Source organism: Vidua chalybeata, chromosome 2, assembly GCF_026979565.1.
Source record: "Vidua chalybeata isolate OUT-0048 chromosome 2, bVidCha1 merged haplotype, whole genome shotgun sequence".
Taxonomy (NCBI): Eukaryota; Metazoa; Chordata; class Aves; order Passeriformes; family Viduidae; genus Vidua; species Vidua chalybeata.
In genome coordinates this window covers 71,540,707-71,566,743 of record NC_071531.1, presented here as the reverse complement: position 1 = coordinate 71,566,743, position 26,037 = coordinate 71,540,707, and the positions used below count along the sequence as shown (strand labels likewise).

The 26,037-nt window shown below is 44.9% G+C and overlaps 2 protein-coding genes across 5 annotated transcripts in view; one reads left to right on the top strand and one right to left on the bottom strand.

Moving 5' to 3' along the window:
• Positions 1-1,548, top strand: part of SPAG17 (sperm associated antigen 17) — an 86,378-nt gene extending 84,830 nt beyond the window's left edge. For 3 of the 4 annotated variants that reach the window (XM_053935292.1, XM_053935291.1, XM_053935294.1), the window contains one exon: positions 287-1,548. In XM_053935292.1, the coding sequence (XP_053791267.1) occupies positions 287-601 (315 nt within the window). In that variant the 3' untranslated portion in view covers positions 602-1,548. The remainder of the gene's footprint in view (positions 1-286) is intronic. The other variant, XM_053935293.1, reaches the window with a different exon arrangement.
• Positions 1,549-7,167: 5,619 nt separating this feature from the next.
• On the bottom strand, positions 7,168-25,976 carry WDR3 (WD repeat domain 3). The gene is made up of 26 exons (XM_053934461.1): positions 25,806-25,976; positions 24,230-24,439; positions 23,713-23,831; positions 22,728-22,806; positions 22,306-22,401; positions 21,741-21,854; positions 20,683-20,784; positions 20,463-20,560; positions 19,431-19,526; positions 18,900-19,130; positions 18,072-18,165; positions 17,629-17,730; positions 16,866-16,951; positions 16,316-16,451; positions 15,556-15,612; positions 14,770-14,870; positions 14,513-14,624; positions 14,264-14,398; positions 12,907-12,957; positions 12,623-12,688; positions 11,765-11,857; positions 11,159-11,206; positions 9,750-9,793; positions 9,113-9,241; positions 8,520-8,613; positions 7,168-7,879 (listed from the first exon to the last, which is right to left on the bottom strand). Exons 1-26 carry the CDS (start codon positions 25,974-25,976, stop codon positions 7,724-7,726), a joined length of 2,820 nt encoding a protein of 939 aa, XP_053790436.1. The 3' UTR covers positions 7,168-7,723.
• Positions 25,977-26,037: the final 61 nt, after the last annotated feature.

Sequence of the window (26,037 nt, the reverse complement as noted above, 5' to 3'; positions counted from 1 at the left end):
TCTGCCCCTTTTGTACCTCCTTACTTTATGCTCTTTTTAGAACAGAATAGAATATTTTATTTTGTTTCATTTGGAAGGGACCAACAATGGCCCTCTAGTCCAACTGCCTGACCACTTCAGGGCTCACCAAAAGTTAAAGCATAAGTATTAAAGTATTAAGTACTAAGGACACTGTCCAAATGCCTCTAACACTGACAGGCTTGGGGCATCAACCACCAAGGACTGCTGGAGGGGACCATGTATGAAACTTGCATCTCACTTGTGAGTCATTCTCTGTCTCTCCTAGGTGGCAGCAGGCTTGCAGGTTGAACTGGAGATAGAGATTTTTGCCATGTTAATTGGAGACAAAGACACTGGTGGCCTTGAAGAAGTTTCCCATGATATTGAGATATTAACAGAAATTGAAACTCTTCTCCTGCCTGTGAAAGCAAATATCCTTTCTTGTCTTATTTCTCACATACACCTCATAGCATCAACCCTGGGGATCGTCTTCCTGTTGGGAGCCTCAAGCACTGTTTCCAGTGCAGGCTGCTACAGTAGCAAGCTTTACTGTCCTTTTCAGAAATACACAAATGGGTGTTTTCAAAAGCACAACAAATGAACAATTTAAGATTCTGATGCCAAACGCGGTTTACATCAGAATAACGTGGTTTGAAAAGTGGAGAAAAGAAGAACGGCAACTCCGAAAAATGTTGCTTTTAAAAACTAAATGTAATAGGAAATCTTTCCCACCACCCCTCATGAAAATACTTCATTATGTTTTTGAATCTGTGGTAGCATCAGGTGGTACAGCCTCATGAGCAACAAAATGATGTATCATCCAGATAGTAAACAGGCAAACGGGACAATCCCTGCAGCAGCAAAGATGCAAACACAGAAGTGCATGAATGCTGCCAGAAATGAGCCTGTGTGGGTTCAGTGGACTTTTCAGTTGTTTAACTCATGACAGCAGTACAGTAAAAGAAAAGAGCCAAGTCAACAGCTATTGTTTCTATTTCCCTTGTGCTCCAGGTGAAGTTCTGTTTGACATTTAATCAAATTTACACTTAGAAGTCTGAGAGAAGGGGTCCTCTGGAAACCTATAAAAGAAATAGCAAGGCAAGCTACATCCAAACATGCCAGAAACTTCAGAGTAAGGACCACCCTTTACCAAAGAAAGGAGAACTTCAGGATACTCTGAGCCTGACCAGAGTAACAGCCACTCTTCTGAGGCTATATATGCTCTGGATGTGATGTTGAAACTCCCCAAATTTATTTGCATTGACCCAAAGAAACCTTTCATGCCTATAATTGCAGAACTGAGCTAGACAGGACTAGTGGCATAGCAGCAAAACCAGCTGCTTTTCTATTCCCACTCACCCAGTCCTCAGACACAGTTGCAGACCAGCCTCCAAAACATGTGCCCTTCCCCCATATTTTAGCTGTTCCTTTAATCTTTGAGCTGAGGGCACTAGTCCAGATTCAAGATGTTTCACAACCTTATTTCCAGAATTCATTCCTACCTCCACACGTTATTTTACTTGAATAAATGTACCAAAATGGTTAGATCCTTAACATGGTATTCCACCTGTGTTATCCCATGACATTTATGAGCGCCGCCCAGAAGGATACCCCCAGGGAGGGATGGCAGCAGCAGTCCAGGCAGTTCCTACGAGCCGCAAGCCACGGTTACGGATTACACTCCCACGAAAGCCTTGTAGTTAGTGTAAGTACTGGATGCAGTGACAGCAGCTGTAAATTAAAGTACAGTTGTTTTACCTCCTCTTCACTTCATCAGCAGCATCCTGAACAAAGCTCATGCAAATGAGGCACGTAGCAAACTGATTTGGTACTGTGACAAGAGAAGGGAAACTCTGGATGACATTAAGCAAAGCACTCACTACAAGGGGACTTCAGGTTATTACAACTGCTCAGCTCAGTGGAGGCACTCACAGCAAAGCCTCCTCAGTCCTGTCCCAAATCCTTCACTTACTGTCTCCAGATTAAACAAGTCCTTGAACCTCCTGCAGCTGGATTTATTAAGAGTTAAGCCCCAATAAATCTCCTTAACATTTTTCACTTTCTAAAACCAAGTCTTACTGGTGACCCACTGACACTGACAGCAAGTCTAATAAGGGACAGGAGTCTTACAGATAGGGCAGCCTCCATGTGACAGGTTCAAATACACACAACCCTCTGCACACACAGTTTCATACAGCACATTTCTGTAGCCTTACAGATTCAGTCTATATGAAGAATCACAGAACATCCTGAGTTGGAAGGGACTCAGAAAGATCAGGCCCAACTCTGCACAGGACATCCTGAGAATCACACCATGTGTCAGAGAGCATTGTCCAAACACTCCTTGAACTCTGTCAGGCTTGGTGCTGTGACCACTTCCCTGGGGAGCCTGTTCCAGTGCCCAGCCACCTTCTGGGTGAAGAATCTTTTCCTGATATCCTAACTAACTCTTCCCTGACACAACTTCAGGCCATTTCCTTGGGTCCTGTCACTGGTCAGCAGAAAGATCAGTGCCTGCCCCTCTTCTTCCCCTCGTTAGGAAGTTGCAGACTGCAATGAGGTCTCCCCTCGGTCTCCTCCAGGCTGAACAGACCAAGTAACCTCAGCCACTTCTCACACTTCCCCTCAAGGCCCTTCACCATCTTTGTAGCTCTCCTTTGGATGCTTTCTAAGATTGTCTTAGAATGGTTAAGTCTTCCCTGACAAGTAAGAAAGCCTTACTGGGAATTTCTCACAAACCAGCAGTCAACATGTTTAACATTAGGCTGGTGTTCACCTCACCCCCATGAGCTCAGGCACTTTACAACACACTTGATGGTGACAGTTCATAAACAGGAACCCTATGGATGTCTCTCCTCAGCTGAACAGTCCCTGTTTGCTTCATGTGTGTAACACTGACATAATCTTTTTCTTTCAACTTAAACATCTGTAAGCCTGCCATGTTATCTAACCAATCAGCAAAGAAATTCCAGCTGTATCTCATTTCCTCTCCTCTGGAGAAAAAGAAAAGTGACCACATCAGTCAGTTCTCAAAAACTTCACAGACATGTACCTCTGACTGCTGCATCTGCTCTAGGACTGCCCAGTATACATCAAGTATAGCTTTTTTTTCCTGTTTAAATATCTTCTTACCTTTTCCAGTGTGGAATTCTACCCCCAAAGTAACACACAATTATAGTCTAGAAAAACAACTAGTTTAATGCCTTCCACCTTAGGGATTTACAACCTGGAACTCATCATGGAGGAAGTTTAGATAAACTTCTCTCACTCTGTGTTGAAACCTAAGAGAAATACTCACCCAGTCAGTCCACATTTTAGTAAGACACCCCCAGTCCCAAGAGAAGTTCTGATCAGAGCCATCTTCCCTGACAAGCACAAAGGGAGAGAAATTAATTACACAGTATTCTCCTTTCACATGTCTAATCCAGCTAATCATAGCTGCTGTCACCACAGCCAAACCTCCCTTCTCTTCTGACAGTGTCCTTTTGTGAATTGATTTGACAATTCCTACTGAAGCTGGCTGCAGCTATCGCATGCTACCCAAACAACTGTACCCAATGCCTCTTTGAATATTCCTCCCCTCAAAGTCTCCTGGACTCAAAACCATATCCATTTCAGACATGTCAAGGAACTCTGGATTGGTTGGTTTAGTCTCACCAAACATGGAACACTGACACTCCTGAATTAAATCCTGTTACTGGTTAAATAGCCTTGTTCAGCCATTCAGAACAGAAAGTCAAGTCACTGCAGAGGCACTCTGAGAACTTTCTAAGTTTCTATCACCTTTCCCAGGTGGTTATCACCAGAGCCAGTGATTCTCTCTACTGAGACCTAGAAACCTCCCTGCAATATTAAACTTGATCACAAATTTGCCACACCTCTTAGCAGAGACAGCCTTGCAAAAATCACTGATCAAGCATCACCTGACCAAACTTAATCCTATCACATTGTATTTCCTTAGTTATTTCACACCAATATTTAAAACATTTCAAAAAGATTCTCTTAACATACTCAGAGTTAAATACCACACAGGAAGCTGTCCATGAAAATCTTCAGTATTCCTAAGCAGAGTGTCCACCCTGAATGTGTGTTGTGATTTTTGTACCATTCAATTTGTGCAATAAAAGCAAACCCCTAATCCCCTTGAAGCCTGTGTAAGAACTCCATCTCATGTTGTTGTTCCCTTCCAACAGCAAAAGGCCAAATCTGAAGCTAGTCTGTAGCAATCACAGTGCTCACACAACACTTGCAGAGAATCTGGACATAATTATTAGGTTTGGTTCAGCAACTGTACAAAGGTAGAGCTGGGATTTCTTCTTATTTTTTCTTACTTCCATTCATGTTAATTTTCTGTCCTCTTCCACTACAGGTTAGAGCCCTAGAAGATCAACATGAGGATCAGCAACACTGAAATACCTAGATTTTAGTCCAACCTTATGGAAATATCCAGTGTCATTTTTCCATTCATTTAATCAGATTAAACGAGAATAAATATTTTGCCTTTTCCCTGTTAATGGGAAAGGTGGTCCAAAAAGTTGCACGATCTCCTGACTTGGCTATCTGAAATGTAAACAGTGGAAAGATTGCTGTATTTCAACCCTACTACAGAGCACTGGTGCATGATTCCCACTAAGTTTGTTTTTAAAAGGGATTAGGTTTCAAATAACCTGTGCTAAGGCACCTGAAACCTTTTTCAACTACTGGGAATGCACCAGGTTTCAATACAGTCAACTGTGATTCTTCAGGAGCTGCTGAGCTGCTCTGGTCTTCTAATTCCTAAGTTTCTGTTTGCTTTCACAATCATAGGCTTAACGTTCTGTGTGCTCACCTACCTTTAATAAGCTGCACATACCAGATGGGGGTTGCAAGTACACAAAGTTGACAAGAGAGGGATTCTTATACCCTCTTATTCACAGTCACACATGAGCATCTTCAAATGTTCACCTGCTCATCTTTCTTCATAGTGGAAGACTGAGCCACTTAGACATGGTCTTTTGCCCCTCCTTGCTCCCACCTACACAGCAATGGCTAAAAGACCACAGGCTCTTTTGAGCCACCACATTTGTGTGACCAAGCACAGCTCTGCTTCCAGTCTATGAATTCATTTCTCACAAGGTCCTTTCCCATGCTTCATCTTTTTTCCAACATGTGACATGTTGAGAGAGAGATGGGGAATTTTCCTTGATACATGTAGATGACTTGTTCTCTCAACACTTCACAGTGACCGAGAATCCCATGATTAGGCATTAACAGCAGCTTTCTTAAGTGTGAAATATGAATGCCAGTTCTGAATCGCCACATCCACACTCTTAGGTGAGATACATATTCTAACAATACAGATTTAAGCTTGTACTTTCAAGCCCTGTACTTGAAAGTGTTTTCCTGTTCAGGTTTGTAAATCCAGGGATTCATGTCCCAAGGATATTAAACTTCCTATCAGAGGACTGTTGGCACAGGACAGACCTCTTCCATTTAAAGCACAAGCTGGGCTCTGTCAGTAGCCGCCCAAGTACTGCACTAGCACAGACCTGTCACAAGTGATACAAATCAGAGAACCAGAGGGAAACTTCAAGAGGACAGCCTGTGTCAGCAGCTAGGGAGAGATAACAACATTTCCTGGGACACATCCTTCGCTGTTCAGATTTTTTGGCTGCAGCCGCCCACTCAGGGCCACAGGCCCCTGAACAGAAATGCCGGCCCTTTTCCCTGTGAAACAAAACTTGCCTCCCCAGGCGAGGTGGTGAAAAGTCCTTTTCTCCAAGGATTCTTCCCTAATACTAGTGACAGAAAACAGAGACAAAACTGAAGGAATTCCATCTCTCCCAATTTAGATCAGAGGATATCTGTCATTATAAGATGACTCTGCATCCCAAGCTACTCTCCTGTATCACCATTTACACCCTTCTCATCAGTCCCTGAGTTCATGTGCACATGGCCATGTTTTTTTCTTCCAGGCCTCGTAGAGGATCATCAAACAGCAATTCATTATACAACATCCATAACATCTATTTCCCTGTCATTAAGGTAAGCAGAGGCAGCCAGCCTTCCCCTTTTGGTACCTGGTTTTGGCATCTCTCTCCTCAGTCACCTCAGCTGAGGGTGCACTGTGGTGTCACAAGCCGGCTCTCCATATGTAACACTTGTTTTTCCAGTGGGCTGGTCCATTTCAACAGCAGATAATGTGGATAACAGATGTCAACTGACTTTACCAACAAAATGTATCATCCTACAGTGCCTCCTCTTTCTCCTAGTAATCCCTCTTATGAGGGTCTATTTTGGGAGTAGTAAAGGAAAAGAACAGAATAAAATGAAACAGAACAGCTAAGTCAGGATAGAGACATGTTTGAATGCAGCTGTTTCTGGGTGCCCCTATAATTTTATATTTCTCCAGATATGGATGAAACTTGTGATTCAAGTGAAACAATTGGCAGAGCTGTATGAAGGTTGCCATTTCTATGAAGAGTCTGAAAGCCACCTGGAAATGGAGCACAATGTGCTCCCATGAATTACCCATGCAAGTGAACAATCATCCCCTGACAAAGTTACTTACGAACAACTGAAGTATGGTTGTTACACCTGAAGTGCTGCCTAGAGAATGACCAACTGAAGTGCTGGCTTTTTGCATAATTGCTAGTAATAGACAACCTGAGTCAAAGACAGCAGTCAGCCACAACTGGGATGCAACTAAAAATCCATATGAAATTCAACTTGGAAGTTCAGCTTTGAGTACCTAAGTCAGACATGTGAGCCCAAGAGTCAGCAAAGTATCCAGAAGCAGCCCCCACCACATCCCCCAAACCAGTGACTTGAGCACTAGTGAAAAAACACAGCATGTGCTATAAATTAGTAACAGCAGCAGAGACTTGTTCACTTCATTCTGCCCCAATGCCCCCACTGTGAAAATAAATAATTTTATCTGACACAGGACAAGTACAACATTGCAACAAATCAGTGCAATTTCTAAAGCCTGGAGCAAGTAAGAGGCAAACAATCCAGGCTTCTCACACTTAGTCTGCCAGCTCTCCAGAAAAATAGAATCTGGGATGGCAGGCCTTTCATTTGCTCCCACTGATTTTCTCTGTAAAAAATCCTTTCAAAACAAACACACAGGCCAAGGCAACTGAGCATTTACAAAGGAAATACCAGGACAAAACACTATAAACAAAATTGTCTCACAAAGGAAATATAAATATGCCTTTAATAGAGTGCAGCCATGTTTCTCCCTGTTCCACTAAAGAGTGAGTGGCTGTAGCTCAAGTCCTCACACTTCAGCAGAAATCACAGAGCTTTTTCCACAGGCCACAAGCCACCAGCAGGTGTCAGTGAAAAATCCTGCCAGGATTTTAATCCTGTACAAAGGCATGGTCTCACCAGCAGTCTGTGTGCTGAATTCCATCGAATCAATGCTGCCAGAATGAGCTGCTCTCAGGATAAATCAAGTCCATTTTTAACAGGCATTCTGCTAGAGGAAGAGCACATGCCTTTGACAGCCACCTCAGAAAGTGTCCAAAGGTATCCATCTGCAGCAGACTAGAGAGAGTCCATCTCAGAGACAACCATTCTGAGTTGGGTTTACATGCTGGGTTATACCATATGTGGAGGGGACAGACTTTGTCCCAGCCACGGAATATCATCACAGATGTTCAGCCACCAGAACACTTCTATGATCAGCAGTGAGGCTACATGAGTCCATCCAGATGCTCTGGGTCTTGGGCAACAAATGCTAGAGCACTGCAAGAACCATCTTTTCTTTCTTCTTCCTTTTTCTCTTCTTCTCCTCAAAACGTTCAGTAGCATCAGCAAAAAATGTCACCTCCTCCTTGGCCTCAATCTCCCTCTTCAGGAACTGGAGCCCTGCCATGTTGAATCCCAGCACATCCTGCAGAGACAGACCAGCACCACACTGTGAGGCATATCCCAAGCTAGTTAGGGTGAAGAGAGTCCTGCACTGGCCACCCTTCTAATAAGAGATGATGAAAACAAGACAATCCACGGATTTAAAGAAAGCAATGTTAGTTTAAATGTAAACTAAATGTAAACTTCATCTGACCAGGAGAACAGCCAGTCCTGCACTCAGTTCCCCAAAGTCCTCTCGTAAGAGCAGCTATAATCCACCATATTTTCTAAAACTCAAGCTGCTGGCAGGCACCTGAAGCTTCCTCTGGGAAAATGCACAGTGTGCATTGAGGTAGCAGCCCAAAGAAAAGCCCAAGAGAAGCAGGGAGTTACTTTACCTACCTCCTACATATTTAGAAACTAGCAAGCCAAGATCCAAGCACATGTATCAGAAAACCAAGTGCAAATGACGCAGGGAGCACAAGTATAAGTGTGACCACTGGGGTATTCTCACGTGAGGAGGACCATAAGGACAGGGGAGCCTATTTGCAAAAGAGGATGGTTTAAATGAGCTCAGACCCCCAGCCAACTTCCCCACTGGACACCACAGACAACTCATGCTCACAAACATTGTCTAATCCCATTATTCTACATGCTGGAAAACGCGAGGGTGCAACACTCACCCGGGCCTCACTGACTCTGGAGATGGTGGTTTTCTTCAGATTTTCTATCACTGTCACCAGCATCTGGTTGCTTGTGATCTGCCCAAAATGTATCCTGGGAACAAAGCAGGCAGTGTATTGCAGCACTGTTATTAGAAACATACAAAGGCCCTCTCCTGAGCCTCTGTATGTTCTGGACATACGAGTTTTTTTTAATTAGTCTTCCCCAGACCAGCACTGCACATGGACAGGCATGGACAAATTTATCTGGAAAAGCTGTTTTCTTAAGTTTAACAGTGATTCAAGGGGAAGGTCTTTCTAAGGACACAGGCTCTACAGTGACTCTGTGCCACCACCAACAGTGCCTCATCAGACTTTATGAAGGATCTTTTCATTCCAGTGAGACTTGGGCCACCAGGACCAGCAACCCCATCTCGGCATGTCAGCACTCTGCATCCAAGCAGTTCGTTCCCACACACCATTCACTGTGAGCTACAGAGATTCCTCATCTCCTACAGAGACCAAACATTTATTCCCAAGGATGCTTCCCAAGAGTTTCAGGCCCAGAGACTCAGAAGAAAGTCCAGATATGTCTGGGCAGATAAAGGACTCACTTGAGCAGGAAGAGGAGAGCTCGGCACAGAAGTTCAACATCTGAGCCCTGCTGAATATATTCATTGAAAAGTCTGAGCAGGTCAGGGACATAGGAGAAAGGCAGCACCAGGAGAGACTCTTCCAGCTCACTGAGGGAAAAAGCAAAGGGATACAAGAAGCATTAGTCTCAGCCACTACACTGCTACAGATGAGCAGGAAACACATCCACATAGGTGGGTTCTGGTACTCAGTTGTGCTAAGCATTTCTGGTACTCAGCTGTGCTAAGCTGGTCCATGACTGCCCACATTTGCACCGGATGTCCCGCATCTGCACAGCCCAGACATCTTGTGGCACAGGGAGCAGGCACACAGCATTCCCTCCTCAGCGTCCCCAAGCTGCTCTCCACATACGTGCACATCTCCAAGCAGCCAACCCACACCCACAATCTTCAGTCTACACTCCCCATGGAAGGAACACTTCCCATTCCCCAGTTCCATGCATATTCCAAAAGAGGCTGCTGGGAACAGTGACTCCAGACTCTCTAGCACTGCCCATACCTTGCATGAGAGACCACTCAAAGACCCCAGCCAGTACTGAGCCTAGAAACCCAACACTCAGTCACAAATCTGTTCAGCAATGAAGCTCTTGGGACTCACCTCGACTTGACCTTCTTGAAAACTTCCAGCACGTAGGCAGAAGGCTGCAACAGAGGAAAGACACCAGCCCTGCTTAACAAAAAATATTCCAGGACCACAACATGCCCTAAGGTCCATTTCACACCATTGCATCCTATGAGACAGACACATCAAGCTGAATATAACAAAGAGGAAACCCTTTCAGCTTCAATCAGCTACTACTCTCAGAAGCACTCCCTCAGCTTTCTCAGGATACTCTACACTGGTAAAGAATATTCTGAAAAATCTAATTTATATTTAACCAACTAGATCATCTCAATTCATGTCAATGAATCTTTTACAAATTAGACAAAAAGCTTGGTAGAACAAATTATATATAAAAAACCTTACACAAAATCATCTCCCAGACATAATTTCTACTACTCCTGTTTATCTGCTGGAAGCATTTGGCAGATGGGAAAAGATCCCCAGAGTAGAGCTGGGAAGTGGGAAAGAAAAGTGCCTCTAACTACTAAGTCATAAGATTTCATTCACTTCTGTTAAGTCTATCTAACTTATAATTAAATAGACCTATAATCATGGAGGAAGGGTCAGAAGGGCTCTTGCAAGGTGGTTACAGGTAATTAGAAGAAAGACAAAGGCTGTTCCATCTGGCTCTGCCATTCACCTTTGAGCAAACTGGTCTAGTGGGAGGTGTCCCTGCCCAGAGCAGAGGGGTTGGAACCAGATGATCTTTAAGGTTGCATCCAACCCAAACCATTGAATGATTGCATGAAAAGGGGAGAGTGAAAAAACAAGGATCTTCCTAAGGGTACTTAAAAAACAGTCTGGGGGTGCACATTGGAATAAACCAGGAAAACAAAAACTAATCTACTCAGAGTAGTGGATTTTTATTTATCACTGAAATCCATGCATCCTTGTCTGTGTATTTTGTAATATATCAAAAATCCACAGAATTTAGTGAAAACTGTTGTGCAGTAGTATGACATAAATGAATAAGGGCACCAGCTCTAGCCTGCAATACCTAGGCGTTGAACTACCATTCAAAATTTTCTCAGTGTAAACTCTGCAGGAATAGGAACAGAAACAGTAATTGTAGCAACACCACATAAATAAACCTGGGAAAGGCTTGAACTAGCTTTTCTGTATCTTGGAGAAGACTGTAAACCTCTAGCTCATGATAAAGATCATCATAAGGTCATGGCTCCTATCAGGGTTGTTTAACACACATGTATGATACTAAAAAATAACCAACAAACAAACAAAAACCCATCAACATGAAAACCCTAAATTATGTTCACTTTGCACAAACCAAAAAAGTTGAACTAAGCAGTCCTTCCCCACAGCAACCCAGAATGTTGCTCAGCCAGCAAATCAACCAGCCCCACTCCAGCTAAGAATGGACTTTGTGGCCCAGGCATTCCACTTACTGTAATATTTCCATAGGCACGGAGAATGGGATTGACAGGGAAGGGAACCTGGAGACACAGAATGGGTTAGAATGAGGCAGGTGTGTGTGTGTATAAATGCATATTCAGAGCAAACTTTTACCCACAGAGAAGAGAGTTTTTATTGAGTGTCTTCCTGCAATTCCCACACCTCCACCCTCCCCAGAATGTTGCTGAAGGCCTCATTTGAAGCCATCAGACAATCTCATTCTCAGACATATGACTAACTCAAATATGGATGAATTTTCTTCCATTTCTTGTCACTTTTTCCACTTCTATGACAGCCCCTTATTTAGCAGGGAGTGTTGAGATGAAGGCAAAGATGAGGCTTGAGGATGAACCTGCAGCAGCACACTCTTCTATGGACAAAACTTACATCCTGCTATGACTTTAAGCATAAAGATCATGGGAAAGAACACACTCTTAATTATGCCCTAGAGCACAGTGCCATTTAGTTCTCCAAACAATTTGAGCAAATGTCTGCTGTTTTCAGCTGTCCTAACTTTATCTTCATGCTAAGCCTTTCCACCAAAGCTGGAAGGATATGCCCAACACACCTTGGGATTTTTACATTACTCAGTCTTTTACCTCTTTTCCTGCAGCTTTGCATATGGCATTGTGTTCCTTTAGTTTTGCAGTCTCTTCTCGGTACAGCTCAATAGCTTCCATGATCCTCTCAGCCTGTGCAGCACAAGAACAGCACATCAGTGACACCAGACAAGCCAGGACAAAGCTCAGCTGGACAAATGGAGGTAGAAGCAGAGGTGCTGACACATGGCATCTCCCTTGATAACCTCTACTCCATTAGCCTGAACACACAAGTCATGTCCTGAAGATGTCACAGACCATCCACATTTCCCCACTGCCCTGGGTGCTCTCTGCTGCAGCTTCAGTTGTTGCTTTGACCACCATCCCCAAGCAGAGCCAGGGTCAGGCCATTTTGACTATTCAGATTAAGGATTTCCTCTGAAAATTACCAAACCATTGAAATTTGCAGCCATGGAATTAACCACCCCCACACCTTCCTAGCACATCTCCCATGTCAAGCACCACAATAGATTTCCACCTTCCACAGATGCCCACTGGACTGCACAGCCCTTCAGGGAGAGGCCTAATGCCTTGAGAACATCCCAGCTGCCTTTTGCTCCTCTGGGATGCAAACCCCAGAGGGTAAGAGCAGCTCTGTCTGTCCCACATGTGGCAGGCAGCTGCAGCTACAGGAACCTCACACCTCATTCCTCTCAAGAGGAATGAATGTGTGACTCTTCAAGGTCAAAACCCTACCTGTTGGCTTCTGAGCAGGACAGACTGCCTCTGCATGCAAAAGCAATCTGCCCTTATGTGACAGCACAGGTTACTCTTCAAACTGATGCTATGACCCCATGAGAATCCCCCTGAGAGACTGGTAAGGCACAAAGCCATGCTGGCAGAGCCACAGCACCTTACCGCTTTGATGGTTTCAATGGTCTTCTTTCCTGCCAGCCCTGTCTCTCCTTGCCTCTCTCCAGCCACCTACAAAATACAAAATACAGAGCTGCAGTTCCATCCTTCCACAGCACCACAGCCAACTGCACCATGGAGCAGCCATAGCTTCAGCACCCCCTTCTCTCCTGCACCACCTCAAAGCAAGAAAATGTTCCTTTCTCCCTGATACCTCTTCCATGCCTCTTACAGAAATAGTTTTTCCAGAGTTTGTACAGACTGACACGCATTCAGATGGTGCAACTTACCACAGGCTGTTCTTCCTTTGCCACACTCTCTTCATATTCAGCTTCTCGTTGCTACAGAGGATGAGAGCACAACATATTAACAGCGGTGAGTAAGGCAAGGGTGCAAGTCCCTTCCAGACTATTTGAGCAAGACAACCTGGAGGGCTTCATGCAGCCCATTGCAAAACCAGGACCAATCAGCAGAGTCCAACAATGGCAGTGGCAAAATGCCCATTTGTCCCTGGTCCCAACCTCACAATGAACTCTAGAATCTCCCACAGAGAAAGAAATTCAGGTCCCTGCTCTGGGTGCAGGAACAGCCCTTCAGGATTCCATCAAGCTGAGACAGACACCACAGTTCAGCACACCTTTCACCACACCTTTCACTAGCCACATAACACAGAGGGAACAAATCTAGAAAAGCCCCAAGGTCGTCCTGGGCTGCAAAAGGAAAGTCTCTGGTCTGCCATCTCTCACATGAAAGGGCACCGATTATGTTATGTGTAGTTCACTACTCATGTATTCATGCCCACCTTGCTATTCAAACTTGACCCAAAACAAACTTTTCTGGAATCTGGAAAAGAGCTATCTCTGTCTCTCCTTTTACCAAACACAGGGCATCGAGGTACAGTGTTTGGGTCGGCTCTTGCAAACAGGCTGGCATAAAAAAACCCCAAACATGTATTGCAGGTTTCTCATCCACTCCTGCTTCTGCATTTCTGCCTCCTCGCCCTCCCCTCACCGTGGTTTGAGAACTGCCTTAGCAAGGGGTGACAGAAACAGGTTTCTCTGAGAGGTCCAGCTAAAAGATAAAGGGTTACAAATTGTTCCAAGGAAACCTCTGATTGGATACATGAAACAAACACATGGGCCAACCCCAATGGTGGCTCAATACTGGAACAGGTGCTTAGACAGACTGGAAAATCTATTTCCTTGGAGATGTCAGTGTATGAAGGCAAGTCTCTAAGCAGTCTGATATAGCTTTAAGATCATCCTGCAGTGAGCAAGGGGTTGGACTAGAGACCTCCAGACTTTCCTTCCTATTGAAGTCATTCTGAATCTATGATTGCTCCCAATACACACTCAAATGGAATAGAAGGGGCTTCTTCCAGCATCCCTGAGCTCTGGGGCCTGCTACTGAGACAGAATGGACCTCTCAGAGTTGGAAAAGGGACAAACTGCATTCAACAGGAGCAGTGCTCTCCACCCCTCCACATCAGCCACCTGCTGAACTGCCTCCCAAACACACTTGTGCTGAAAGGCACACAAGAGAATGTCAAAGACTGTAAGCAACAGACCTGTAGAAAGACACTAAAAACCAACAACAACAAAAAAAAGGTCTGGAAGTTGTTTTTGGTAGTAAAGATGCAACTCTCACCATCTCCCTCTCCTCCTCCAAAATCAGTGGCTCCCTCGTCCTTTCCCAGAGGCGCAGGGATTTGTCATGGGACGCTGACACCAGATAGTCTCCATTGGGACTGAGAGCCAAACACCAAACCTCCTGGTGATGCCCCTGCATAGATGACAGAAGAGCTATGACATTAACATCACCCAACTTCCACCCCTGAGGAAAATCCTACTCATGCAGGGATAATGCTTCCTTTCAACAGACTCCAAAACTTCCTACCTCCAGTGTCTGGATATGTTCAAATTTATCTGCATCCCACTGCTTAATCTTGCTGTCCTTCCCAGCCGTGAAGAAGAGATGGGATTTGGGCACAAACTGCAGATACATCACACTGGAAGAGAAAAAGGCTCAAATTTACTCACTTGGGGAACACTGCAGAACTCCCCCTGCTCTATGCTGGATAAAAGGATTATTGCTGGATCACAACTCCTTGGAGACAAGTCCACAGTCCAAAGATGCTGTAGGATTTGACTAACCTGTCATCATGGGCAAAGAGAGAACGGTGACAGTCGCCAAAATCCAAGCCCCAGATCTTCACATTCCTGTCAGCAGAGCCGGTTGCAATTAGAGTCCCATCCTAGAGAGCAACAAAGAGAGAGAAGAGTATGGGGAGCAGGCTGGCAACCCCATGAGGAACTCCTATTGCCCCAGAGATTCTGCACTGCTGAGTAAGCAGACACCTGGATCCTGAAATGTGGCCTCCTGATCCCTCCACCTCCTCCCCAGTGGCCCATGCTCTGGTACTGGCACAGCCCACTGACAGCACTCTGGCCCTCCTCTGACCCTCTGCAGGTATTTGGTTATATCCTGACATTTTTCTTGGTTTTCAGAGCCTCATTCCAAAGATACCTCAGAGCAAGATGCAGCCCCAGAATGAACAGGCATGAAGAGGCTGCTTCCTCTCAGCACCTGCCCTCTGCTCCCACTAACAATTCAGGCTCCTCTCACACAGTAACTTAAGCAGAAAGCAGGCTGTACCTGTTACAATGAGTGTAAGGGACCATTCACAGCATTTTGATTTCCACTCACTCACAAAATGCCCCAGGGTCAGTTCTGTCATGACCCCAGCTCTGATACCCCTTCCAATGAGAACAGGACTGCAGAATAAGAAGGGGCTTGCTGTGTCCCACCCAGAAACTGCTAAGTCAGGAGCAAGGAGGTGACCAAGCAAGCATTATCCTAGAGGCCTTGATGCCAGCAGAGGCTCTCACACTCATCCATATCACCACAGTCCCAAGGTACACAGACCTAATGATACTTACATAGCAGATGTCCATACACAGCACTGGCAGCTTGTGTCCATAGAGAGAAAGGAAAAACTGAAGCAGAAGAAAGATGACTCAGTTAGGCATGCTGGGTAGAGAGGTGTGCAAATCTCAAGCTCCAGGCTACTTCTGCTCTGCCTCAGGAACTGTTTTTCTAGCACTGCCCCACTTTCATTCTTGCCCTGAACACTGCTAGCAGCAGGGTCATGAAGGCAGAACTGAGAAGAAGGTGGAAGTAGCCAAGCAAGCTGAACTAGCTGTGTTTGCTTTCTAGCTAACTCTGGTGCCAATCACCAGTGTCATTGGAGTTCATTTCTGTTTCTCTCCACATAACTGTTAGCACCAATCTGTCCTGCGTCACTCCATAACATTCACATGCTCACAAATCCAGCACACACTGCTCACAAGGAAGGTTCTCCTCCCACAGGTTTTGCCTCTGCCATGCCCTATTTAACACCACGTGAGACACATTCATCCCCACCTTCACAGTGCCTGGCAGATCTGGAGTACCACCACATCTGCAGGGTTTAGAATGAACCTTGCCACCTGCAGGCTCAGAACACTTTTTTAATGAAAAATGGATCTTCCAGTTCCCAGTGTTTAACAACCATGGTTCTGTCAGGTTTGCCAGCAAACAGGCCCCTGAAGGAGGATGCATGTTCCACATAAAGCAGAAACTTTTTCTTTTTATTCCTGATCTTGCAGGCTACAGTTACATCCCTTCCTGCACAGCCTCACAGCCCGTTTGGTCACGCACCTTGAGTGTGTCAACGTAGAAAACCTTCACAGTGCAATCCAGTAAGGACACAGCCAGCAGCTTCTGGTTGGGGCTGTACCGCACACAGAGCACGTCTTCATCCAGCTGTAAAATGCGCACGTGCTTCATGGAAAGCCTGGCAACAAGAGAATAAAAACAAATGTTAGCCCAAGCAAACAAACTAGGAAGAGAAATGGATACAAGTCCCACATTGCACCCTGGGAAAGCAAGTGAATTCTAACATGCAGCACCTCATTCCTCACTATGACAGGACTGGAAATAAGCAGGGTCTGATGGCTGATGAACTTCACTGCTACATTTACGGTAATAATCTGCAGGCCCAGCCTAATAGACACTAAACTCACACACACAAAAAGGGATCAGAATGAGGCAAGTGCCCTCCTCCAGCTAAGCTCAGGTCTCCACAAAACTGCACTGAGCTCACGCTCTCTTCCATATGTTCCATACAGATGTCATGGGCAGTTCTTGCTGTGCACGGCAAAGGCCAAAGCACCCATCAATGCCAATAACACAAGGTTTATCTTCTCACCTTTTCTGAACACTGCTCTCATCCTTCACAAGCTCAAACTCCCAGAACTTGACACATTTATCAGCACCTCCTGTCACAAAGCCATGCTGTAGGGGAAAACAAGAAAGTTGCTGTGAAACTAGTTCCTATCACCCAGAGAAAGTCTACAGCAAGGAATTGCCAACACAGAGGAGGTTTTTGAAATGTCCCATGTTCCTACACCATTAATGATTAAGTGGATACCACCAGGAACACTTGCTCTGGTTAGAGCACACACTGTCTGAGCAACGATTTCAAAAGCTCTAGCTTATTTTGGAGGTCTAAGATGAAGATCCCAAATGTAAAACAAAACCTGGACTGAAACTTTGGTATAGAAAGCAGTCATCTCAGCTGCAGCTAACAATATGCTTTTGATTTGTGAGCAGCTTGAGACTCTCCCTGTTACTGGATAACACACAACTGACCACCACCCTGCAACAGAGCCTTCTAAAGGAACAGCAGTTCAACATTTTACATTAAGAAGGAGGGTAAAATCTATCCCATATATTTTCATCTGTCAGGTGAATGAATTTCAGGCAGATTATTTCTTGCTACAGTTTTGATTCCACTAGAAAGTTATTAGACACTATCGGCTGCATCCTTCACCTCTGAGGATGAGGGGCTCCATGCTTCCATGGAACAAAGCATGCAGTGCAAAACAAATTCCATGGTGCAAACACAGCACTTTAGGAAGGAATTACATGAAAAGATGTGCAGATGATACTTTTAAGGGTGGCTGAGTTACCTGGTCTGGTGAAAGAGCAATAGACCACACTGCCCCGTCGTGAGCATCAAGTGTCTCTATCAGACTGCCAGAAGCCAGGTCATACAGCTGCAGCTTCCCTGTCTGAGGAGAAAGACATCACAGAGGAAGAATCAGCCTCTGCTCACAACTCATGACAGCTCCTGGCAGAAGAGCTCCCTGCCACCCATGCCCCCAGCAGCCAGCTTCATTAGGTGGCTGTTACACACAGATGGCCAAACTCTTGATCCTGAACTCCCTCAGGGCCTTCCCGAAGCTCTACTCTGCTTTCTACCTCAAGCCACAAGAGTTCTGTAACGACTCTGGGAACACAGCAGTGCTCCAGATCAGGAGAGGCAATGCATTTTCTGTGAGGCTGCCTTAGTGACATTTTCCTAATACATTCCCAGACCTGGGCAGTCTGGAGTCAGAGGGCCACTCCTTACCTTGGTCCCAATGATGACCTGCCGATCTCCAGGGACAAACAGCGAACAGAGTGCGTACTCACACTCCATTGTCCGGATGCACTGCAAGGTCGACCTGTGGACAAAGCAGAGCACAAAACCTCTTATCACACACAATCTGGCCTGCTCAGTGAGACATGCTCCAGTGTGGTCTCCAACCACAGCTGTCTTTCAGCTGGGGTCAGAAGATAAGCCACCACCATCCTATTGACACAAACACCACCCAGCACTACTGCTAACAAAGTTTCCCATAAAAACATACCATATGTCCACCATCATGACCTATTGCTGTTGTGAACAAGAACAAAGCTCCTAATTTTAAACAGCATTTTGGGAAAGGACGGAGTGTAAGATAGTGTACTCAGAGGAAACTGAGCTTGAAATCAACACCACTCAAGAAACACTGGAACAGCACTCTACATCAACACACAACACTCTAGATCAATGCAGTAGCCTGCTCAGTCTAATACTAGATCCTTCAGATAAAATGTCAAGAAACCCACATGTTCCCTAAAGATATGATAACAGTCAATACCTCTTATTAAAAATGAAAAACATAAAAAAACCCATAGCAAAATAGTCTATACCCAACTGTTATGTATGACCTTTGTGTTTAGACCTTCTGTTGAAATTTTAGATCTATAGTTTCTCAGTTTCCCTAATAAGGAAAAAAGAAAAATAATTTTTCTATTTCCTTCCTTTACTTCATTTGCTGCTTTATCTCTTTCCACTGTCCCCTCTTTCTTATCACTGCCTTTCTTAACACAGCATCCCTCAATTCTGGGAGATTGACACAACCAGACTGCATACCTATTCCAAATCTTCACAGACTCTGCAGCTGCTGAGAGAATGGCAATGTTGTCAGAGCTAAAAGCCAACGTCCTGACATCACTGCGGTGGCCTCCAATGGTTATCCTGGACACACGGACAGCCTGGGGCACTTGTGCTGACAGGTCCAGGTTGTACAATTCAATTATATTGTTCTGGAGCAACAGTACCATCTTCAGCTCTCCTTTTGGAGAGAGAATCAAGTCAAATGACCTGTTTGATTAGATAAAACCAGAGCTGTACACAGGGGTAATAAGACAAAGTGTTGGAGGGATCAATTATCAAGAACAACTGAGACAGAGGAATATAGACAGAGCACATCCAACAAGCAAGTCCACACAGAGCCACAGAGGTGCATGGACTGGAAATCATGGCAGGCCTCTCCCCAGCTCTAAGCTAAACATATGTTGAGGGGGAAACTTCTTCCACCTCTGCCTGCACTGAGCCAGGCAGAGCTCTCCCCAGGTAGCTGCATAACCACTCATCAGACTCTACAAAAGGCTTTCCACTCACTTGATTTTAGAAGAAGCTTTGAGATTAGTGACCCGCTGAATCTCTTCCTGCAGGCTCAGCTCCACACTCCTTTCAGGCTCCTCTTCAGAGTTCTGTCTGGAAATGTCAGGTAACGGAAGAGAGTCAAATGACCCAGCAGAGCCAACACAAACTAACATAGCAACACTGAAAACGTAAGGAAACCACTTAGCCTGCTGAAAACAACTTCCCTCTTATCCAGCAGTGCTAACCACATTTAAGAATAGGGACAGTGAAGGGTGGACAGTGAAGTTCATGCCAGTATGCAGACTACTAAAGACACAAACAGTCCTAAAAAATCCTCCTCCTCTGGAGCCAAAACACAAGGCACATTACAAAGATGGATACAGAACAGGGAGCAGAAGCTGTATTTGAGAGCAAGACCAGCTTCTGCTCATCTCCTATCACTCACCAAAAGCTCTCAGCCATTGCCAAAATGCATTTCCAGATTTGCAGATGCCCAGATTTGCACAGATGCCCTGTGCTTTAGTTTCTACCCTGGAGCCAGACCTCTCCCTAAGGGCTGTTCTGAGGCACCGGTTAAGTGCCAGGATACACAGAGACACTTAACACAGAATAACCATTAAGAGAACTCTCACCTGTATCTCTGCCTGCTGTAAAACAGGAAATGAAGTACCAGATTCTCTGTGACTTCTCAGATGAAACTCTCATTCCGGCATTGCCAACCAAGACTTTATTTTGATGCACCAAGCAGTATAAATACCAATCTCAGGTAGAGCTGCAGAGCTCTGAAAAACCCATTTTATATCCATTTCTTTGCACACTTTAGCTTTCTTTTTTCAGAGGGAAGACTCAGAAAGAAGGGTATTTCCTTAGTCTCTGGGAGCAGTGCTGCTCAGACAAGCATCAAGGATTCACAGAAAAATCAACCCCAAAATAAAACAGCTAGCACAAAGAGAATGGCCAGAAGCTTGGAGTTCAACCACTGTGTAATGCTACTGAAGAGCTTTTCTAGAGCCTCCTGGAGCCTTCAGCATCCAAGAAATTACTTACTTAGCTTTTTTCCTTGCTTTCTTCAATTTCTTTTCCAATTTCTTTTGGATTTCCTCTTCAGAAAGGACAGAGAACACTTCCAGAACAGCGTCTGTTCCCTAGAGTCAGAGTAGACAAATTCAAAGGTTTGCAAAGCCCTGGCTGGCCCTTACAGAAAGTACCCAAGGTCTCTACCAGCCTCCTCTACAGCTCTACAGTAGCAGAGCCCCCCATTACTCACGTGGCAGGCCAAAAACTTGCCCATCCGGTCTGTGCCAAGAGTCACCACTCGGTCTCTCCCTTCCCGCATGATGGATCCAACTTTACTGCACTTAACAATGCGCTACAGGGAAAGAGGAACAAACTTGGGTCTGAAAGGTCAAATGATCTTTTCAAGCAAACTCAAGAAACCTGCTGACAAGAAAAGTCAAGGAGAGGGGAAAATGAACCTAAAGGGTCCTGGCAGAACAGCTAGTAAGGATAATAAAGGGACAAAACAAGCATCTGTGTGTGCTACAAGCTTAAATCCTAGTGTTTTGTTGCATTTCAGCTGAAAATAATCATTGGCAGTCTCAGTGAAAGAATAACTTAATTTTATTGGCAAACCATAGCCATTTAAGACACAGAACTGATTTTTTATACTACAGAGGCAGCAGAGCTCAGTCAAAAGAGGCAGAGAAACTGAGAACAGAGACTCTTAAACAGGGCATTGAAGGGAGAGAAATCCTCTGGAGAGGAAGCTGGAAAATTAATTAACAAAGTCAGGTATCTACCACAACTACAAGCAGCCTGAGATCTGAGCAGTAGCCCAGAAAGTTCTACCAGAAAGACAGATTCAGTAAAGTCTCCAGCAGCAGCACAAGTGGGAATGGCTTTCTGCAATCCAATCTCACACCATATTTCATCACAGTGCAACTCCAACCTCTCAGTTTCTGCAAAGCTGAGCATCAGTACTGAACTCAGCAGCTGCAAACCAACAAGGAACTATTTTATTTCTGTGATGTTTGATGAAAGAGCTCTATTAGCACTTTTTAAATTTATACATTTGCTAGTCCATCTCAAATAGAAAGGAAAGAAAAACTGTCAGTGGAGAATAAATCTGTGGGTGCTTTGGCATACATACTTCTGCTGATGTTTTGCAGGTAGATGACACAGCAACTGCTGCTGAGGAAGTTGTTATGGAACAAGACAAGAATTATCACATTTTCCCAAACAGGCTAAATATTACACTAAGAATATAAACCATGCAAATGGGGCTAGATACACCAGCTCAGAGACAGCATGGAAAACTGATCTTACTTCCTCAGGATGCTCATCCACCTCTAAGGTCTCATCTTCTTCATTGTTTTCTTCTGTTCCAGGTGAAGAAGACCCTTTGCTTTTCTTGGATTCTGGTTCATCAGGATCTTTTACCTGCTCACAGGAAAAAAAAAGAAGTACCTTAAACCTCAAGAGCTATAGTAATGTGGTTTCTGGCTCACACTTAATTTCCCTGGAGATAACTGATTAGCATACACTGGAGTGTCCTACAGAATTCCTGTAGGCACCAAGCACTCCATGTGCCCCCATGACTGTCATCCACACACAAGGCTGTCTTCCTCAGCTGTAAGTCAGAAGGCAGGAAGATGTGACACACTGTGGAAATCTCATTCTGGAAGTGCTCGCAGCTTCACTTGAAAGCGCAAAACACAGGAAACAGCAAAGCCCATCCCATGAGCAACTTGTGGACCCCTCAGATAGCAAAGACATTGCTTTGACTGTTTCCCAGAACATCCATCAGATTTGAACATGTTCCAGTTCCTTCTCAGTTCAAAGACAAGCAGCTGGGCAGGGGGGCTGAGGGGTTACAGAGGGAATGTCTTACCTCCTGGATGTACGTGAGATCCCACACTCTCAGCTCACTGTCAGCGCTCCCAGTGATCAGACGCTTCTCTTTGGACAGCAAAGCCATCCCCCAGACCTGTCCAGAGGCACAATGTGAGGAATTTACTCCCTTAACTATCATTAAAAAAGCATCTTTAAATGACCTATTAAAACAGCAACCAAATAGAGAATGGATCTAGCTGGGACCTCCTCTGGGGACATGTGCATGGGAATTGTCAGCCAATGCATGTGATGACAGCTCTTGGAATGTTTGAAGCTTCTCATTTGCTCACTCCTAAAGCCTGATGAAAGTAAAATGCATGATGGTGCCAGCTTACAACTCCTGAAAGCAAGGAAAGCCTAGAGTGAGCCATGACATTCCAAGTTTCTCCAGCCCAACACTTACACACATCCTCTTTTTACCTCAGCTCGGTGTCCAACCAGAGTTTTGAAGCAGTGCTGGGTGTCCAGATCCCACCATTTCACCAGTGTGTCCTTGGCACTGGAACAAAGAAGAAAAACTCGGACATGAGAAAAGACTCCAGAGCTTAACATTTTTCTAAGTGGTAGAAATACAAAAAAATCTAAAACATGTCAGAATGTATCACAGAGCAGCTGCTCAAACACTGAATTTTGCAAGCCAAACAAAAAAGGCACAGCCATGCTGCAAAAAGATATTTCTCAAGTCACTGAAACTGACCTGCAAATATTTGAAATTGCATTAAGAAATGGGTATCATCTACCAAAAAAAAAAAAAACAACTACTTTTTCCATCTGAAAAAAAGCGAAAGAAGTTGTTTTACTTTTAAACTGAACTGACTGCATGCACTTTTCTATTAAGCTAGTAAATGGCACATTAAAAAGTAAAAAAATTAGTGACTGATATTTCAGCAAGAGTATCTCCTGTTAACTATTTATTATTAAAGGGATTCAGACAACTTGCAGTTAATTTAGTTGAATAACTTAAAATCAGCTAAAAAAAACCCTATAATCTTTTAATTAATTGGTGTATTTACAGCTTACAAGAAAGCAATTTTTCTATCACTGCTGTGTGAATACAGAAGGTAAGTCTGCTTAATTCTTCAAGATAAACAAAATAAACCCCAAAAACTGTTACATACATAATGAGCATGTTATCACAATTCTTTGTTACAGTAATTTTAAGTTGATGGATTTACCAACAAGTTAAACTCTTTCCCAAAAAAGCTTTTTCAGTATTGCTCTAAGACTTGGATTTACCAGACTTAAATACGTGGATGTGACAAAATTATATTCAAAGATGCTGGTGGGTCTGAGGTACCACAAGACAAGAGGAAAAATAAAAATGGCTGTAGCACACAGGATGTCTAAATTGCAAGTACAACCATGCCTGCTTTCCTGATCAACAATTTCTCTTAGTCTAACTCACCAAGTGACCAACAAGTTCTTCTCCTTCAAGAAAAGGACTTGAGTGATGACATCCTTGTGTCCCCTCAGCCGGTACAGGCCACTCTCATTGATGACATCCCACACAATGACTTCTGTATCCTGGAACAGAGAGAGTGTCTCCATGGTACTGGCCCTTGTCTCTGCAAAACTTCTGCCATGAGACTGAAAAGATTACCTGAGAGCACACTTTCTCACTCTGAATCACAAGGATGATTAATGCAAGTGACACTGCTTCCCCAGAGGTGCAGTCAGACTGATAAATGTACCATTGTCCCAGCCTGAGAAACTTTTGCTATTCCTGATCTCACAAGATGCTTCACTTTAACAGCTCTACCAGAGCCCTACTCTTGCCTGCAGTGCCTGCTGCTCCCCCAGCCCTGCCATCCTCTGGCTATGGGCAGAGGCCACACTTAAAATACTGAACATTTCAGTGCAGGTCAGCCTTCCCCATGGGGAATCTTTGTGAAAGGGTCATGCTCCAGATGACAAAGCCTCACCTTTGAGCCAGACACCAGCCTGCCACCCAGGTGGTCATACTGCAGGGCTGTAACTGCAGCCCTGTGCCCATTGAAAGTGATAGTTGATTCTCCACTTAGGAGGCTGAAGACATGGATTGCTCCATCTTCATACCCAACAGCCAGGTGCAACCCATCTGGAGAGGGGCAGAGGCAACTGACTTGCTGCTTGAGACCCTTAAGGATAAGAACCTGCAATTTTTAGAAGACAAAACGTGCATAATGTTGATAAATAACATGTCAGTGTCAGATATTTGCACAGCAAAGAGAATATAGTCTACTCTTCGCCTTAATTTCCAACTGAGCACTTCTGCCACTTAAGTTGATTTTTCAACTTCCTCCACCAAATACAGTATCATTACAACCCCATTTTCCAAGGCAAACAGCAGCTAGAAGGGAAGCAATTTCTCAGGAAACCAGTGGAGAACAAGTCCTGGAACTCAGAACCTGAAATTTCTGCCCCCACATATTCTGAACCAGAGAGCAAGAGAGTAAAAGCTGGAAAGTGTCTTCCCAACTCCATCCTCTCTTGCCTGGCCTTTCTCAGGTATAGGACAGAGCAGCTCTTCCACAGACTGCACAGGAACTTGAGAATGATGAAAACATCTCCAAAACAACATACCAGCAGTCAGCACTCCAGAGGCTGTGAAACAATACCAGATTTCAGTCTGTAGTGGACAGTAGTACTTACAGTGATTTCTGAATCTCACAGGAGACAGTGTGTGACAAAGTCCTCAAAGTTACAGTTCACAACCTCCCCATGGGATACAACTTTTACATGGGATGCCCAGTTCCATAGCCAAAACATAAACTCTATGACATCCCTGAATTGTCCAAGAACATTCAAACGACCAGCTAAACTGGGAGCAGCTTTCCAGTTACTGTGATAGCAATTACTCTTCCACAACTGAGGTCCTGAGGCAAATCTCACAGGGATCTACAGTGACATTTATTTAAGACCAAGTCGAGATAAAATAAATTACTCTCACAGTAAGAGCAGAGCAGCAGGACCACCACTCCCTGTAACAACTGATGGCTACAAGTTACTACCAAAAGAAAACAAAGGTGAGAGTTGCTGCATTTCAGATATCCATTATCCAAATCATCCACAGCCTCCTCCAGTTCTGTGTGTGCTGGTGATATCTGTTGGATTTCAACAAATGCAACCCTTATAAATCCCTTAAACAGAAATAACCAAATACTTTCTTGTAACTAGCAAGACTTTCTTGTAAGCATCCAACACTGCAGTATATTTTGGACTACTCAAAAGGTAACACGATGCAGAATCCTTTTTGTCCCGTGACCAGCTTGGAGAACTGGAAGACACCAGCACTTTGGGCCAGGAGGCAGCCAGAGCTGCAGACTCACTGCATAACCTAGCCTCACGCTGTGCTCACCCTTCCCAAGAGGCGGGGATGCTGTGCATGTGTCGCTTCCTTCCAAACACCACCCAGTAACACAAATCGCTTCGCTTCAGGCGGCCTAAAAGCCCCTCACGCTTGCACCCCAGCCCTGCCCCGCCACCGACCACCCTCCAGCACCGCATCCCGGGTCCCACCTTCTCTCCTTTCCTGGTGTCCCACACGAACACGTGCTCGCAAGCCGGCACGGCCACGTAGCGGCCCCGCTCGCCGCGCAGCGCCACGAAGGCTACGCCGGCCCTGGCGCTGGCCACCAGCCCGAAGAGCGCGGCGGGCTCGTAGCGCAGGTACTGCCGCGTCAGGCCCATGGCGGCGCGGGAATGCGGGAGAAGGACGGCGCGGAGGAGCCGCGACCGCCACACGTGCCGC